Source organism: Terrapene carolina, unplaced genomic scaffold (assembly GCF_002925995.2).
Source record: "Terrapene carolina triunguis isolate 2854851 unplaced genomic scaffold, T_m_triunguis-2.0 Scaffold22, whole genome shotgun sequence".
Classification (NCBI taxonomy): domain Eukaryota; kingdom Metazoa; phylum Chordata; order Testudines; family Emydidae; genus Terrapene; species Terrapene triunguis.
The window spans coordinates 21,507,830-21,524,053 of record NW_020664373.1 but is presented as its reverse complement, the minus strand read 5'-3'; the positions used below and the strand labels follow the sequence as shown (position 1 = coordinate 21,524,053).

At 39.0% G+C, this 16,224-nt stretch overlaps 1 protein-coding gene across 1 annotated transcript in view; it reads left to right on the top strand.

The window, feature by feature from the left end:
• The window catches only part of LOC112125929 (dystrophin-like), a 1,989,526-nt gene that overhangs the window by 824,664 nt on the left and 1,148,638 nt on the right, over nucleotides 1-16,224 (top strand). The window contains exons 20-21 of the mRNA XM_026648920.1: nucleotides 7,585-7,826; nucleotides 9,453-9,633. Of these exons, the coding sequence (XP_026504705.1) occupies nucleotides 7,585-7,826; nucleotides 9,453-9,633 (423 nt within the window). The remainder of the gene's footprint in view (nucleotides 1-7,584; nucleotides 7,827-9,452; nucleotides 9,634-16,224) is intronic.

Here is a 16,224-nt window from a genome sequence, read left to right as displayed (position 1 = left end):
TTCAAAAATAATAAGAAAATTGTGATGCTATTAATTGGAAAGGGGTGGAAACAAAAACATAACCTTACTACCATGAAAGGAAATGTAGCAAACTATAATGCTCACAATAGTGTACTATGTGTTAACAGTTTGTTCTGCACAGAAACTAAGATTCTAATCTTACTTTCTTGACTATATTAAACTTTTGAAGAGACTATAGTTCATTTAAAATTATTTCAGAGAGCAGGATGATGGTGTGGCATATTTGAATATAGTCAAAATTCTCTTAGCCATTTTTAAAATTAATCATATTATCTGATTAGGCCACAGAACCTCACCCACTCCTGAAATAGACCCCTAACCTCTGGCAATCTGACCCTGGGGAAAATTCTTTCCCGATCCCAAATATGGTGATTAGTTAGACTCTGAGCATGTGGGCAAGACCCACCAGGCAGATACCTGGGAAAGAATTCTCTGTAGTAACTCAGAGCCCTGCCCAGCTAGTGTCCCGACTGCAGCAGTTGGGGATTTTTGCTACTGGCAGTCGCCAGTGGGCCACCTGCAATCATAGGCTATCCCATCATACCATCCTCTCCATAAACTTATCAAGCTCAGTCCTGAAGCCAGTTAGGTTTTTTGCCCCCACTGCTTCCCTTGGAAGGCTGTTCCAGAACTTCACTCCTCTGATGGTTAGAAACCTTTGCCTAATTTCGAACCTAAACTTGCTGATGGCCAGTTTATATCCATTTGTTCTTGTGTCCACAATGGTGCTTAACTAAAATAACTCCTCTCCCTCCCTGGTGTTTATCCCTCTGATGTATTTATAGAGAGCAATCCTATCTCCCCTCAGCCTTCTTTTGGTTAGGCTAAACAAGCCAAGTTCTTTGAGTCTCTTTTCATAAGGTAGGTTTTCCCTTCCTTGGATTATCCTAGTCGCCCATCTCTGCACCTGTTCCAGTTTGAATTGATCTTTCTTAAACATGGGAGACCAGAATTGCACACAGTATTCCAGATGAGATCTCACCAGTGCCTTGCATAATGGTACTAACACTTCACTGTCTCTACTGGAAATACCACACCTGATGCATCCTCGGAAAAGGTGTTAGCCTTTGTTATGTCTGCATCATATTTATGGCTCATAGTCATCCTGTGATCAACCAATACACCCAGGTATTGCGCCTCGTCTGTCACTTCCAACTGATAAATCCCCAGCTTACAGAAAAAATTCTTGTTGTTAGTCCCTAAATGCATGATGATGCACTTTGTACTATTAAATATCATCCCATTTCTATTACTCCAGTTTACAAGGTCATCCAGATCTTCTTGTATGATGTTCCGGTCCTCCTCCATATTGGCTATACCTCCCAACGTTGTGTCATTCACAAATTTTATTAGCACAATGCAGTCTGGAGGAGATTCTGGTGAAGCTCCAGAGAACCCAAGGTTTCAACAGAGCAGATGACCAGAGCTCTGTAGACAGAGTGCCATGCTTAGAAACGTTCCTCCTTTCCCATTAGATATATCATCACAGTGGCAGGAAGTTGTGTTTAGAGAACATTTTTAGATTTGGCGGAGATAGTTAGACTGGGGCCTATTGGAAGGAGGGAGAAATATCTGGTTGATTTGGAAGAAGAGATGTTTAATTTATTTAACTTTTAGAAGCTTAACAAAATGAAAGCTTCAACTCACTTGAGGTACACCCAGTACTATTATGGTACCCAATAAACAATATGTTCCTTGCAGAAATTGTTCAGTAGTATGATGTGATTACAACAATTTATATTCTGTTCTTATAAGATCATGTACTAGACATCCAACAAGTTAATTTATATTTATTTAAGATTTAGACCACTGGTGAAATTCATGGGCAGACAGAGGAAGGTGAAGAATTTAAAATATAAAAAAGACAAAAATCAAAGGGTGGAAGACATCTTAAGAGAGAAATGATCAGGGTAATAATGAACACGTCTTAGTTTCATTTCTTTCTTCAATTTACTTTTTTGTTGTTTTGGAACTGGGGTCAGGTTGGAAAATAGGAACAAAATAGTGGTGGAAAGGAAGGAATGGGAAGAGGAACACTGGAAGGAAGGATGGAGTATAGGCAGTTTGAGTATAGTAATAAAGGGACAGGAACAGGTTGGGGCACACAGCCAGTCAGGAGATAGAAAATAATGTCCAGAGTAAAAAGCATTTTGTTGTCATCACTAGTGTCTACAGACATGAAGGTGCTTTACTCCCACCTGATTCTTCAGGCAGGGAAATGCCTATGGGGGTGATTGGAGTGTTGTTTGTCTGGCTGGGAGTGCCTCCACAAGGGAGGTTAACCCTGACAAAATAGCAATTCATAAGGCTCCAGGCAGAACCTCTCCTGTCATACTGCTGCTGCTCTTGGCTATTGCTGGGGCAAACTTGGCTGCTTTTGGGTGCTGGCTGTACCCCACAGGAGGTCTTGCTCTGCTTCCCCTTGGCCAAGAGTCAGTAAGGACCTTCAGGGTCCTGTTACCCCCTCTTCCCCTCCCCCCTCATAAAAGAGAAAATTATGCATTCCCTTTAAAATGTCCTCAGCTTAAAAGTCTGCTGGCAAACTGAAAGAGTGAAGCAGAGCGTGGGGGTTTCTGAGTGGACTCTTGATTGTTATGGTGATTTAGGATAAAACACCTACTGTATCAAAATGAATACTCAGTGAACTTCTGATGGGAGGTGTTAAAATGATTGCAAAATCAATTTGTAGTGATGCAACACTTAAAATGCTACTGTGATAAGGAGGAAGTTTATTAGTATGCCTCATTGACGTTGCCATTTCAAATATCCTTAGGAGTCGTGAGATGTAAAAAAAAAAAAAGGTAATATGGTATTATTCTATCTTGGATCCATGGCTAATGATAAATAAACTTGACAAGGTAGACTTCATGTTAAATGACAGTCCCAAAGTAGTTGCATATAAGGTGCTATATAATTTAAAATATTCTAACGCAATTTGTTATGCATAGTACACAAGGTAATAAAATTAATGGATGCACTTCAGGTAATGATCTATGTCCTCTGGGTACAATATATTTATTCACTGAGTATATCGGGGTTGTTTAGAATATGAAATGTGAAAGGATTATAATTCATTAACCCTGAAATTTTAGCTTATTAGCACTGAATGGGTTTTGTATTGCTCATTTTACATGGCTATCAAAATTTTTTATATGTAACTCTCAGAAAATAATAAGCGACAGGGAAATTGATGTTAACAATATGTATGAAAAGGTTTTAAACATTTGTAGACTGAAATGAAAAAACACCAATCATAGAATCGTAGGACTGGAAGGGACCTCAAGAGATCATCTAGTCCAGTTCCCTGCAGTTATGGCAGGACTAACCATTATCTAGACCATCCCTGACAGGTGATTGTCTAACCTGCTCTTAAAAAAATCTCCAATGATTGAGATTAAACAACCTCCCTACACAATTTATTCCAGTGCTTAACCACCCTGACAGGAAGTTTTTCCTAATGTCCAACCTAAACCGCCCTGGCCAATTGGGGCCCCCCGGAAAAATGGGTGCTCCATCAGAAGTCCAGAACCCTGGCAGAAGCCACGGAGCGGGCAGGGGATGCCCCAGCACCCCGACCCTGGTCCCCGGCAGAAGGACTGGGCGGGTGGGGGAAGGGCAGGTGTAGGGCAGAGCCCCAGTGCCAGATTCCAGCTGCAGCCCTGGGACAGGAGGAGCTCTCACTCTCTGCCCTGGCCTCAGGGCTGGAGGAACTCTCACTGCCCACTGTGACCCCAGGGCTGTGGCGAGGGGACAGAGCTTCTCCAGTCTTGGGGCCGCAGTGGGGGGACAGAAAGGAGCAAATGGGGGGCTGCAGAGGGGGGGAGGTGGAATGGGGTGGGACTGTGGATGAAACGGAGGGCTTGGGTGGAACAGGGGTGGGGTCACAGGTGAAGGGGCAGAACACAGTGGAGCCAGGGGTGGGGCTGCAGATGGAAGGAGTGGAATGGGAGCAGGATCTTCTCTGACCTAGGGCACTAGAAGACCTTAATCCACCTCTGCATTAAGTCACAGGAGAAGTCACAGGATCTCTTTACTGGTCTGGGAACATGAATACATCAGACACAATGTTTGAACATAAGTTAATGGAACTTTACTAACTTGAGAATTTTCAGTGTATTTAAACAAGTTGAGAGGGATTGGGGACTCCAGGGGAGGAAAAGAGGTGGAAGGAGACCTTGGGAGGGATCTGCTGCAACCAGACACTAGCCTGGAATATACGACTCTCCAATCCTAGAAGAAAATATGACCAGGAAGAAAACTGTCAGTAAACCATAGATAGTCCAAGGCTGTAGCCCCCATGCAATCATAACTTCGGCCTGAAAGTCTACTTCAGTGTCAAATTCATAGCAGTTAGAAGACAAAGCTAGTAGTAAGTATTTTAAAATGACCACCTTACTTATCCCAAATGAAATCACAGGCAGTGTCCACCGGGCCCAGGGGTAGTTAAGGATATAGAGTCAGGGACCTTGTACCTTCTTTTATGGTTCTCAGGCATTTTATGAATGTATTGCTACTCAGAATGTATGTCCAAATCTACAGGCAGGACAGAACCAATTGTTGAAACAAACCATTCAGTTTAGTTGAGAATAGCAAAACATGTGCCTGCTACTATACTATTAGTGCACTTGCTTCTGCTACTGATGAGTTTGTGTCCATATGTTGATCATTTAATAAAAATCTCCATTCCGACTCCATGTACAGGATCATGCTACCACCTTGTACTTAGTCATATGCTAATTAAACATTAACATATGCTAAATGTAGTTGCATACCCACTAGTGCCAAAAATGCCAGGTCAAAAACATTGATGCATCTTGTTCCAGAAGTGTACTCAATGGATTTACCTCTCCTGCCTTCTCTCCCTCATGTGCCCCACAGGAAACATGTTCAGAGTTACTGTTTGGCATACCCCAAAGTGCAGCTTGCCATCCTCATGCTCCTTCAAACTCTTCTTCTCTCCCTGTCTGCTCCCTCTCCCAAACACCAGCCTTTCTCTTATAACGTATGTTTCTGAGTGGACTGTACCACAACAGTGACTATAGTAGGAAGAGAGCCTGAGACATAAGCCCTTGTATCAGAGGCCTGGTATGAGGCCTGAGGCCTGGGCTAAAGTAGTCAAATTAAGTTGTGAGCAAGAGGCAAGCCCTGCTCATAGAATCTGGCAAGAACAGGGTTGATACTGCAGAAACACATTCCTAAGTAGTGCCAGGCACAAGAATATACATGCAAACACATTCTAGAAAGGTGGTACAGAACACCCCGGTACCAGAACATTCCCCAAAGTTAACAGGAACACCCTTACCCATCTTAAGGATAAGGTCAGGATGACAACATGATGGATAGAGATGTTTTGATTGAACCTAGAGGTACAAGGCAATGGGTGGCACCCTAATACATCAGAGTGTGGCACCCTGATACGTCAGGGGAAATACATAACTTGTTTGTATCGGTGTATAAAGATGTATCTCAGAGGGAGTGTCTTTGGCCAGCTGAGGGGGCAATGGAAAGTCCTGCCATTCACTGAGCAGCGTCCATTCTCATGGGCACACGTGCTAGTATAACTGTAGACATTGATCCAGGGAGCTAGGACTGCGCTTCATTGACAATAAACCTGGCTGGGTGCCTTTGTACCTTAACGGATCTTGTGGACATTGAGCAGTTTGCTTGAGGTGTGCCAGCTTGAGCTGTGCCTGCTGTCTGCACAGAGCTGGGACAGCACGCAGGGAGAACAAACACACGCAGCAGAACATCTAACCACAGTGATCACTTTTGAATTGGAGTGCTGACCAAGCAATGTAGGGCTGCATGGCAGCTTCTTACACCTATAACTCCTGGCTTGTTTTTCAAAATCATGCAACATTTGCTTGGGGGGTAAGGGAAGAGGGAGCATACCAGGAGTAGAAAGAGGCATGTCCTGTGGCACTGCTGTGCTCCAGCTACTTTCAATTGGTGGACAGCCACTTTCCAAGTGGCATGCAATACAACAGCCCAGAGTTGGCTCCAGCATAGAGCATGCCTGAGAACCAGGCAGCTGCACACAGACACTGAGCAGCATGGCAGAGAATCCGGCCCAAAATATTGTTGAACAGAAAAGTTTAAGTCCTAGGAAATTTTAACAAGATTTGTAAAGTGTTTTTGTGTATTCCTAAGAATACACAGAAACCTTTTTAGAACAGAAGATCTCTGTAAATTATTATCAATTTGCATTGTAGTAGTGACTGGTGCCCCCAACCATGGATCGGGACCCCATTGTGCTAGGCACTGTACAAATGTATCTCAACAATTTAATATTCTATGAATGAGTTTACATACTTGCCTTCAGATATCTGAATTATTTTGTAACCATAATGAGGGAATTTTTGGGTGGAGGAAGGGGCGGAATGCAGCATTATTATATCTTATATTTCTCTTTGAAATAAAAAGATTGACATACTCCAGATGTACCAAAGCCCACACAGACTTGGAGAAACAAGCTATTGCTTTGAGAGAGATAGTTACATTGATGTTTAGGTTTGAGGCTTCTGTCTTATTGATATATAGCCTTTGTGTTAGGAAAGATCAGGGGGAAAAAAGTTATTTTATGATTTTGATGAGCTGAAGCCTTTTGTTTCTGCAGAGTTGGCCCGTAGGGATAGTGGTGAGGTTGTTATTAAAGATGTGCTCTCAAGCTCATTGGTACTACAATTTGATTAACTCTGAATTCATTATCTGTAGTATTTCTATATTTATAATTACAAATCATGCCAGCAAGAAGTAATATGACTGTTCACATTAGAGCTTTTCTCCATCTGATATCTGTATAGTATCTGATATTATAGCCTCCTGATATCTGTAGTAAATATGAGCTACTCAAATTAATGATATTACTCTGATTAGTTTTGAATTGATGCCTACAGTGCCAAATTTCAGAATAATTATAAATTGTGCTAGGGAAAACCCCTTCATTTTACTTTTGATTCCTATTTTGTTGAGTGTGAAATCCCAGGGCTGAGCTCTTTTACCTCATCACTGCTCCAAGTAATTTTATTGCAATTGCTAAACTAAGTGTTTTTGCTTAATATGCCTTGTTTCAATAATGCTGAATGCTGAATGTATGTGTAGTATGTAATACAGATGCAAACCATGGAATTTTCAAATGCACAAAGTTACTTAGGAATCTAAATCCCATAAACTTTAAATTGGATTTTTGCTCCTAAACCATTTGGACACTTAGAAAAGCCATCCCTAGGTATTAAAATGTAATTTCAATCCACACAAAGTTTTCCAAAATGTAAGTTTAAGGCATTTTATTATTTCTCATAGTAGCTTTAATTATTTCCGTGTGCTGTATCTCCTCTTCCTGCTTTATTCCTATTATGGAACTATAATCTATTATGATTCATTCCCATAGTAACAGCAATATCTTGACAGCAATTTACAATAGATTTTAAATGCTCTCTCCACTAGTATATGACATCCATACACTTATATACAGAAACTGAGTTGTTAAATTCTTTTCCGGCTTCTTTTTTGTGACTTAAAGATAAATAAGTATTGAAGTTTTTTTTCTTCCTTTCTTTCTAGAGGGTCTTAATGCTGACAACATCAAACAAGCCTCAGAGCAGTTGAACAGTCGCTGGATTGAGTTCTGTCAGTTGCTGAGTGAGAGACTGGCGTGGCTGGAGTACCAAAATAACATCATTGCCTTCTACTCCCAGCTGCAGCAACTGGAGCAGACAGCAATTACTGCTGAAAACTGGCTGAAAGCACAACCTACACCAGCAGCAGATCCTGCTACAGTAAAAATACAGTTAGAAAAGTGCAAGGTTAGAGGCTCTTTTCCAACCCTTTCATTATTATGCTTGATGTGTATTGCTAGATTTTGACAGATGATGGCTGCCAGTTTTTCATTATGAGAGTGGAAAATAGTCTTTATATCTTTCAAAACTAGGTATTGTCAATACCTGGTCCATGAACGGTAGCAATGATGAGTGTAAAAGGGCAGGAGGATGCAGTGTGTGGGTCTTAAAATTAAACATTTAGTTCTTTTCAGCAAATAACTAATGCTTGTTCTACTGTACTTTTAATTGATGTTGGATTGTTATAGCTATATGACCAGAACATTATGCAATATCTTAAGACCATTGTAAGGAAGCACTTAATTTACACATTAATGTTTGGTCAATAAAAATAAGTGCCTGTTAAGACTTGAAAAGTCAGCTCCTCCTCGTCGTTTTTGCTGATTTCCTTGGGTAATTTAATGGTTGTGTTATAGTTTGCTAGTTTGTCCTCTGATTGCAACCCTTCTGGGAGTTGGACTTTTGATACAAGTTTAGCACACCTTAATTAGGTCCCGAAGCAGCAGACCACTTATACACGTTTAAGTGCTTTGCTGAATAAGGGCCTTATTTTGTAGAGCATTATGCATACTTATGGCAAATACTGATAGTAGCAATCTGAAGGTTGTATTTTCACATATGAGTTCATGACATAATTTTAAAGCGACATATTTAGTATTGATATGCGTATACAAGGAATTTCATAGAGCCGCCTTCTACTCCTGCTATATCTAGCTGGATTTCAGTTTTGTTAACATATGGTTAGCTTATGTCCTATGTGCCATTGGGCCATCCTAGAGTTCCCAAGAGTAATTGAGCCTGACTCAAGAAGAGTTCCCAAGCAGTATTTCCAGTGTGTGTAGTGTATCACAGTGAAGCTTGTCCCTTTTTATGGTCCTGGACAACTCTGTAGGTGGGGATGCTAAAATCATGTCATGATCATTACCCTTGCCCTGCTGGTCTCTTTCTGGCAACTGGCACCAATAGGGGCCATAGAAGGGAGCACAAAGGATATATTGATTTAGGATTTTGGACAGCTCTTGTGCATGGGCACAAGTGTGGAGAGCTCCTTACACAAAATCTGGATGCAGACCTGAAATTTCCAACTTGAGTGTATCGCTACTTTCTAGGGAAGCTCAGCCAATACCAAGATATTTTCTCTACTCTTATACAGACACCTGCAGTAGTCACCTTTAAAAAGTGAATAATCATCAACAGTTACCATTTCATAACATGTCAAATTGCACAGTTATTTCTTATTCTCAGTATAAGAAAGTAGTTTCATATCTGATGCCACAAATGAGTAACTGTTGTTACATTTGACTTTTTATGGTGACCACTCTGCAGTGAAGATTGAAGGACTTCACTGAGCATATTAGAATTTGACTGGACAAAACATTGGTGATTTACACAGTAAAGAACAATCCTAATCTGGCAGTAAGGTGAACTAAGTAAACTAGAACTTTAGTTCTTCTCCATCACCATTTTCTGTTTCAGGGATTAGGAAGATCTGATGTTCTCTTGCCCTCTTTTATTCCATAAAAACAGTGGTGATCTGATGAAGAATTGCCTGTAGGATGATTTTATTCAGGAATGTTTGTCTTCACCATACAGGATGAAGTCTCCCGGTTGTCAGCCCTTCAGCCTAAAATTGTGCAGCTAAAGCTTCAAAGTAAAGCACTGAAAGAAAAAGAGCAAGGGCCAATGTTCCTTGATGCAGATCTTGTAGCTTTTACTAACCACTTCAAACAAGTTTTTGCTGATGTACAGGCCAGAGAGAAACAGCTACAGACCAGTAAGTGTTGTTCATGGCTAGAAATTACTGTACCCAAGAATTTTTTTTTGAAACAGAATTTATTTTAATTTGCTTCTTTCTACCCAATGTTGCTCTACAAAAGGGAAGTGAGTTGTGGTGGTCTATTTTCTGTAACTGTTTCAGAAATATCTATCAGTTTAGTGCATGTTTAATAATGTGGACACATGAGAAATTAAAGGTTTACTTGCAATCACAGCTCACCCTCAGAATTGCCCTATCAAACAGCATTCCCAGGATAGCGCACATATGGCCAGTACTTCCCAGCAACACCAAACAGCCTTGATATAACTGTCCAGTTAAACCAGGTTTACTTCTGTTGGGTGCCACTAAAGAAATGCAAAGCAGATAGATTGTACCAGTGAATCTAGCCTACAGAACTGTGTAGTGCAGGTGGCTAAATCTGGGAGAGACAAAACAATAGTAGTGGCTTCACTGCTATATTTGAATCCCATCATTTACCTGAGAGTCATTGAGATATTTTTATGTGAATTGTAAAGAAAGATTTTGAAATTAATCTTGAATATTGTGGAGATAAGTCATAGTATAGCTATCAAAGAGCACTGAAAAAATATTTAAGCCAAAATTTGGAGAACCACCCATTCATTAAGTGTTTGGTTTTGCAACTTTTTTACTCATGTTGGAAATCACTTACTCAATCAAGTACTCCCAGTGATGTTAATGAGACTACTACTGTGTGTAAGTGGTCACCAACATTTGCATAATCGAAGGCTTACATTTACTGTCCCAAGTTCTGGTTTTGCTTTTTTAATACTCAGATACTACTTGAAAATCTGGCTTATTTTCCCTTTGTTCATATTTTAATGGGGGCCTTATAGGAATCTGTTTTCTGGAAAGGCAATGCACATAAGGAAGCAAACATGCAGTTGCTTGCAGGGCTTAGTGAGGCTTCAGGCGGGATAGGAGCTGGGAGAGTGAAGAACTAGAGACAGTAGAGACGTACATCTGCATAAATATTGCTCAATTGATAAATCAACTGTGATGATACATTGGTAATGAACAACAGAAAGGCATACAGAGAATGAACAAAAATATATATTTGTAGCCAAAACATCTTTTTAGACTGACAGCACCCCTTTTACTCCTGTATGAAGATGATGCATTATTGATACTCTGAGATATAATAATAATACATTAGAAAATATGTTAAGTACATTGACAACGATAAGAGAAAAGAAAATACAAATGGACCTAAGTCTCAACACTGAGACATTTTTTTCATTTTATTACATTGGCCTGCCACTGTGGAGCTTAAACTCTGAATAGCAGAGTTGTAAGTGTTGGGTTTGTGCTTAGGTTTCAAATTTGCTTTCCAAATGAACTCTTGATAAGATAGAGTGGCTATCAAAAACATGCAACATCTTTAAGAAAAAATATACTTCTATTTCTGTAAGTTTCCTTGTTCACAGTGAAAGAAGATATTTAGTATTTAATGCTTTTCCAGTGCAACCAAAATCTGAATTACATACCCCAAACCAAACCCCTTTATCCTAACCTACCCCATTGTACACTTTGGAAGAATTCAGATCTTGGTCCAAACTTCACAGCTCAAGCAAATCTCTCCTGATTTTTGGAGGAGAGAGGAAAGGGTTTTTATATCCTGCTCTGCTCCAAAAATCCATTTGATCCAACTCTTTCGATACTGATCATTTTATGTCCGTATGTATGTGCATTTTCCTGTATTTTCCTAAATGATTGGCTGAAACAGCATTGTGATTCTGCAGTGATGGTTCATTAGACACTAATTTATTAATTAGATTAGATTCAAGATGGGACTCAGTGATAACATGGTGTAGTAGATTAGGCAGGCAGCTAGGAGATGGCTCTGGTCTCAATTCTGTCACTGACTTGCTGTGTGGCCTTGAGCAAGTCACCTAAACTCTCCAGGATTCATTTTCACCCTCTCTAAAATGGGGATTAAAGTACTTATCTACCGATGTACCAACCACAATGGGGTGTTATGGAAAATAATTAGCTAATGGATGTAAAGTGTAAAGCTACAGCTGCTAAGTTCTATATATGCCAAGTACTATTATTCATCACGTGCTGAGATGCATCAAATTTTCAAAACCCAGAAAGGTTTACACCGCAGACACCCCCATTTAAAAATCTTTGTAAGGAAGCTTTATACTATTTAAATTCTAAAAGAAGTATATAATAAACACATTTGTTCGCAAATGACTTTCCCAAGGACAAACAGTGGCAGAACTGGGAACAGAACCTAGGTAATCATGAATCCTAATTTATATAATCATACGCATATATGATTGCTCATGGTTTTTTCCATTATTTACCACTTTTGAATTAAATCTTCTTTTTCAAAAGTAGGAAAATATTATGCCACTATTAAAAATTGACTTTACTCCTGATTAAAGATATCAAGTATTCCAGTAATAATCAGTAATGTGTGCATACACACACAGAGAGTTCATACATTTTCTTTATTCTGTATAACAGAAAATGTCTGCATTTCATTGGAAGATTAGATATTTACACCTCTTGTTTGCATAAATTCTTTCTGGTTAATTTCTTTTGTAGATTAAATTTTCTGAGTTGTGAATAGCCTTTGGCAGCCCTAGCAGCAGCAGTGCTTGTGTCTTCTCTTTATTTGATTAGTATCCCAAATGTGATAAACAAGGCATTGTTTGATTCAGCGTTAGGTTTTGTTAAACTCCTTTGTCTCTTGGTGGCTGAGGACCGCTATGTTTTGGAGAGAGCAGAAATCTTTATTTTCCAGGTGGTTATTTGGGGGGGGGTCTCATTTTAGGAGACATTCTTCCCCATGTTCTGTTGGTTTTCTAAAACCCTATGAGCAATTTACTCCCTATGTATTGGGTTCAGTGAATTTGTTATCAGTAAGCTATATAAAGCAATATTTATTTCATGTTCAAACAACTGAATTTCTCTTTAGATTAGCTTTCCCCTATCTATAATTTCTTTAAAATCTGTTCTGTTTGTGTAGGAAAGAAGTGTGTCCTTCTAGGATTTTTTTTTTTCATGAGAATATCTGGAAAGATTTCAGTGGATTTCAAATCTGTTCAATTTTGTAGGTTTTTATTAATTATAATTCTTTACAATTAAATGTGTTGTCTTAGAACATTGGTATTTAGAAAAAGTAAAAAGCAGCCATATGCAACGGTTTAGACCCAAGATTTGAGAAGAATATCATATCCACCTGACATTGCAGGGTCAGTTTGGATATGTGTAATGTAATTACCCATTGGGTACTTGGCCGAGATACTGGTTTATGTGGAGGGTAATTTGCAGCTAGTTTCATTATTATCTTGCTCAAGAATGAGAGGTTGGACAGTGAGATCTGCTTATCTTGAGATGTACAAGATTTGTTTTGTCAAGAGAGAAGGTGTCTTGGGAATAGTCCGACTATTTAATGCTTTTAGGGTGGTTGACAGGTTCCCTTAATCCAAGTTGGTTGACAAATTCTGACAGCAGGGGAGCTAAAGTACTCCCTGGTATCTTTCATCAGTCGTGATTGGCATAGATCTGAATCACAGGTCCTAAGTGATTCTTTCCAGTGCTTCCTGAATATCTTGCTCTATGACTGCTGAATTTTTTGACGGGGCATTTTTCCCAACCTGGTCTCAGTATACTGCTGTCTAAACAGGGCATCATAGCGACAGGTGGTTTTTGGTGAGAAATGTGTCAGTTGTTCCTCACATTGAGGGGAGCTTCTCTCAGAAGGTGATGTGTGCATTAACAAAGTGATTCATGGCTCAGAAAAGTTCTTCATGATGACATTTAGCATTTAGCATGTGGGATGGTAGCAGAGAAGAATTTCAGCTTGGAGGAGGCAAAAGTAAGGTTACGTTCCTGACATTCCTTTTTGCGGTCTCCTCCACTTCACAAATACAGTGCTCATTCATTGCTCCTTCCTTCCTATGGTGATCCCACTTTGGAACGTGGGTTTGTAGAAATGTCCTTGTGAGGTTCCGACCATAATTCCATCAGGAATTTTCACGTCAAATCTATTCAATTTACAGTTCAAAAAGATATTTTTTCTAAGTGCCCAATCTGCAAACCCAGCCTGAAATTTGAAAGTTAAACTGGTTTCTTTCTGGATTAGTTACACTTGTTAACCTGGGAAATGTTAAGAAAAAAATCCTTACCCTGCACAGACCACTGTCTCCACCAAACTAGGATTAAAACATAGTTATCCAAGTGGGAAGAACATGATCTGTACCTGTAAACTCAAGGACCCAGCTAAATTCCATAGTATCCTCAAAGAATCCATACCAAACAGAAGAGCCTAGGAAAAATCTGGTGAGACGCACCAAGTAGCAACGGAGATTCTTGTAACCAGAGTTTATATAAAGTTCTGTTGCTGATGCATGGGACAGAACAGAATCTATTTGATTCCTCCAAAGCTACATTGTATCCACAATGCTAATAGCAGTAACAAGCAGTAAGAATGCTTGTTTGAACAGAGATATGTCTGTACTCAGGGTACAGAATTATTAAATACTAATGATAACACTTAGATCACACTTTTCAGCCATAGATCTAAAAAAGTGCCAGCTCTGCACTGATATTTTTTCAAAGTAGAACCGCATTTAAAAAAAAATACACTCCTCCCCACACACAGCTGATGGTTGGTTTGGCAATGCGCCAAAAAAAAAGGTTAAAACGAAAATCTGAAAGCGAGTCTCAAATCTGTTTTTTTCCCCCATAAGCAAGTGGCTCATTCATACCATGGTATGGTACCTTTGTTAGATAAACTGCAAATGAAGGGCCATATAGTTAATTTTGATGATGGATCTTTTTAGTAGTGTGCATGTTACCCTTTCTTCTTCCTATCCTTTTCAAAAGAAAAATTTTGGAATGTTTTCACTTCCTTAGTCATTTTTGAGCTGATTTGCTTTCTTCCCTCTACCCCCACCTCCCACTATATCCTTTTTCAGGATATTCCACCATTTTCCCTGGTAGCCAGTGTGAATCCGGTAACTTCAACAACTGCTGTATCCAAGAGCTCATGCAACTGGTGATCTCAGTATAGCTCCCCAAGACTATGCAAAACACAGTCACCACAATAAGATCAACATTTTGGTTTTCCTTCTTTCATGTTTTTCTTTATTTAAAGAATGTTTTAAACCTTGAACATTTCACATAGTCTTGCATAAGATTCTGTAATTTAGAGATTGAATTTGCACAAAATGACACAGAATCCTATGATAAATATTGGGGTTTTTTTTCAGAATGAACGTTGTGTATTTAAAAATAAAATCCTGTGTCTTATGAATCATACACATGCACATTATATTTGAGTCCCCAAGCAGATATAGGCTATGCATTATTTTTAAAAACACATCTTTGTCTTCAATTCATATAAAATATTCCTTTGAATTGGCTTTTTGGAGGGTTTTTTCGCTATATATATATATATATAGCGAAAAAAAATATATATATATATATATTAATTCTGCTTCCCAAGATGTCATCTGTGGTTAAACAGAGTTTTAATAAGCAGCACAGATGTAATTTCATTTTTATTAGGCTATATACTTTCTCATATTAGTGTTTCCCCTTTAAAAAAGAAACAAGTTATCTATAGAATTAATCTTTATTGGATATTGTCCTTTCCTGTATGTCTAATTTATCTTCCCTTCCTACCTTCCCCCTCCCTCAATGATAAATGAAAATTAAAATTTATGGGGGGGGGAATGCCTGTAATAACATCTAATAAAACAATTGAATCATTTTTTATTATATTGGTTCATTAATTCTTGGAGGGCTGGTAAAACCCTGCCTGTACCATTTCTTTTAACAAGAAGATAAATCAGAGAAAAGGAATTATTATAGCACTTTCAGAGCATTGACAATGTTCCCTGACAATATTATGGAAGATTCTAAAAGGTTGCACTTTGATGGTTTCTGATGACATGGAGGAAAAAAGGGGCGGGGGAACCCACAGCTCTTATCAGTATAAGAAGAAAAGCAGAAAAGCTTCTCAAAGGTTGGACTTTGATGATCAGCATCAAGGATAAGTACTACAAAATAAGTGAAAGGAAGAAAGTCTGTTCCTAGGAAAGGAGTTGAGAAAAGTATGGTAGTTCATATGATTTAAAAAAAAATAGGTGATCAGTCATGGTTGCTATTTTATGCCTTTTTTAGTGCAGATTTATGAGATTCAAGCTAGTTCATTCATTGCAGGAAACAATTGTATCAGTTGAAATGATTCCATTGATTCAAATTTGCTGCCTGTCTTCTACTGTAACAATGAGCTGATGAATGGTGAATTTACCCTGATTATAGGGGGAACGTGTAGATAGGGTGTGTGTATGGAGAATGTACGCTGGCGTGACTGAGACTGGAATAAAATCTCTCCTACTTAATTTCAGGTGGTGGAAAAGAAATCTGTTCAATAAGTATATGGGGGGAAAAGGAGAAGAACTGTTTTCAAATGTTGCAGTATTTTTCTGCGTGCTAAAAATAAATAGATTGCTATTTTTGTCTTAATGAATTTCTCAGTCTGAGCTTACTCTTTTCCTTTCTCTTGGTATTTTTACAGCCCTCATTGCCACTGAGTGCTTTGATGAA